Source organism: Podarcis erhardii (assembly GCF_964252035.2).
Source record: "Podarcis erhardii genome assembly, chromosome: 15".
Classification (NCBI taxonomy): domain Eukaryota; kingdom Metazoa; phylum Chordata; class Lepidosauria; order Squamata; family Lacertidae; genus Podarcis; species Podarcis erhardii.
This window is the reverse complement of record NC_138505.1, coordinates 10,554,894-10,556,969: the sequence shown is the minus strand read 5'-3', so window position 1 is coordinate 10,556,969 and position 2,076 is coordinate 10,554,894. Positions and strand designations below refer to the sequence as shown.

Below are 2,076 nucleotides of genomic sequence, written 5' to 3'. Positions count from 1 at the left end.
TTCCAGTTGTATAAAAAGCCAGACGTCCCGCTTTATAAAAAAATCCGTTCTAGTAAGTAGCTTTGTGTTTATATAGCCCTGGTTTTATGGTTTCCTCAATTGTGGAGCCTTGCCAGCCTTTTATCTCCACTTGACCGCACCCTCTTTGACCTCCTGGCAGTAGCCCCGCTCCTAGGCTGCCGCCTTTTACTCTTTTCTCTATGGACTGAGGTCAACGGGGTGGGCGAGCCGGGAGAGAGGTTTGTAGACTGGGAGGAGCTCTGTTTCAGAAGTTGATAGATACTTTTCACTCCTCCTTTCCCTCTGCAGACGTCTATGTGGATGTGAAGCCTCTTTCTGGTTACGAGGCCACGACCTGCAACTGCAAGAAGGCCGAGGATGGCAACAGAAACGGTTGTTTGGATGACTGCTTGAACAGGTGAGTTGCAGGGCCGCAACATAATTAATGCTGCAACCGAAGACATGTCCGTGCGCACACACAGAATCACTGGAAATTAAAGAGACCTGCTTCTCACAAGTAGCAAGGTGAGACAGCCAGCATTGGGTGCACTATTTTCAGACTTCAGGGCCTTGGGTGCACTATTTTCAGACTTCAGGGCCTTGGGTGCACTATTTTGAGACTTCAGGGCCTTACATAAAAAGCCCTGGGTATCCAAACCCTCACTTCAGCCTTAACTTACACACTGCTAAGTCCTACTCACGGTACAATCATTGAGATTAACGGACAGGCTTAATTTAAGTCCATTAATTTAAGCTGGGAACATTTTTCAGTTGGATACAAAACTCCATACCTGGCCATGGCTAATTGTCAGGGTTTTGTTTGAATGCAGTCCTACTACTACTACTTATTTATTATTTTTATGACACCCATCTGATTGGGTTTTATAATTTCCAAAAAATCATAAAACCACACATCGAAAACTTCCCTACGCAGGGCTGCATAACCTACCTCGCAGAGTTGTTGTTAGGGAAATGTGGGCAGCAGAGAACCATATGTACAGCGCTGAGCTAGTTGAAGGGGAGCGTGGATAAAAACGTTTTTTAATAAACCCTGAAAATGAGCCTCAAGGTTTGTCGGAAAGGCTGCCCCGATGTTCCTGATGCTTCCCTGCACCCATGCTGACATGCCGGCCTGCCCTCCCTCTGCTTACAGGATGATCTTCGCTGAGTGCTCCCCCAACACCTGCCCCTGCGGGGAGCAGTGCTGCAACCAGCGGATCCAGAGGCATGAGTGGGTGCAGTGCTTGGAGCGCTTCCGGGCCGAAGAGAAAGGCTGGGGCATCCGCACAAAAGAGCCCCTGAAAGCTGGGCAGTTCATCATCGAGTACTTGGGAGAAGTGGTCAGCGAGCAGGAGTTCAGGTAAGCCGTGGGCAACGCCGCAGTGGGTGGGGGAGAAGCATTCGTGGCACAGCCCTTGTTCGGAAGAGCAAGAGGACGGGGCGTGTTTCACCAGCTGCACTGTCCCACGTTGTTCTTTAGGAACCGGATGATTGAGCAGTACCACAACCACAGCGATCACTATTGCCTCAACCTCGACAGCGGGATGGTGATTGACAGCTATCGCATGGGCAACGAGGCGCGCTTCATCAACCACAGCTGCAACCCAAACTGTGAGATGCAGAAATGGTAAGAGCTTCCAGAGGGGGTTGCCTTGCTATTTTTCATTGCTTTTGCTATGGCAACCACGGAGCCTTTTAGTACCTTTATAAAACTGATGGCCTACACTTGTGTCCAGTCCCTAGGTGTGTGCATCCGTGTGTACAGTACTTGGTTTATTTTAAAGTGCTGCACACAGAACCCTAAAAGAACAGTGTCTGCCTGAAGGTTGGGGTCCCTCTTCTTTCTCCCCCGCCTCACTCTCTGCCCCAGTTCTGAGTAGAGCTGTCAACCAGTTTAGAGGGTGTAGACCAGGGGTAGGCAACCTAAGGCCCCTAAGCGGCCCATGGGGGTTTAACTGGCCCCCAAGCCGCTCCCGAACCGAGCCGCCCTCTCGGTGAGTCCCCGCGTGCTGCGCTAAACCGGCGCAGCGCAGGGACTCATTTCCGTGGTGCCGGAAATCATGTCTGTGTAGACAC

At 50.9% G+C, this 2,076-nt stretch overlaps 1 protein-coding gene across 1 annotated transcript in view; it reads left to right on the top strand.

Annotated features, from left to right (window-relative positions):
* Positions 1-2,076, top strand: part of ASH1L (ASH1 like histone lysine methyltransferase) — a 76,752-nt gene that overhangs the window by 55,347 nt on the left and 19,329 nt on the right. Inside the window, exons 9-12 of the mRNA XM_081841516.1 lie at positions 7-52; positions 310-418; positions 1,154-1,360; positions 1,481-1,627. Coding sequence (XP_081697642.1) covers positions 7-52; positions 310-418; positions 1,154-1,360; positions 1,481-1,627 — 509 coding nt within the window. The remainder of the gene's footprint in view (positions 1-6; positions 53-309; positions 419-1,153; positions 1,361-1,480; positions 1,628-2,076) is intronic.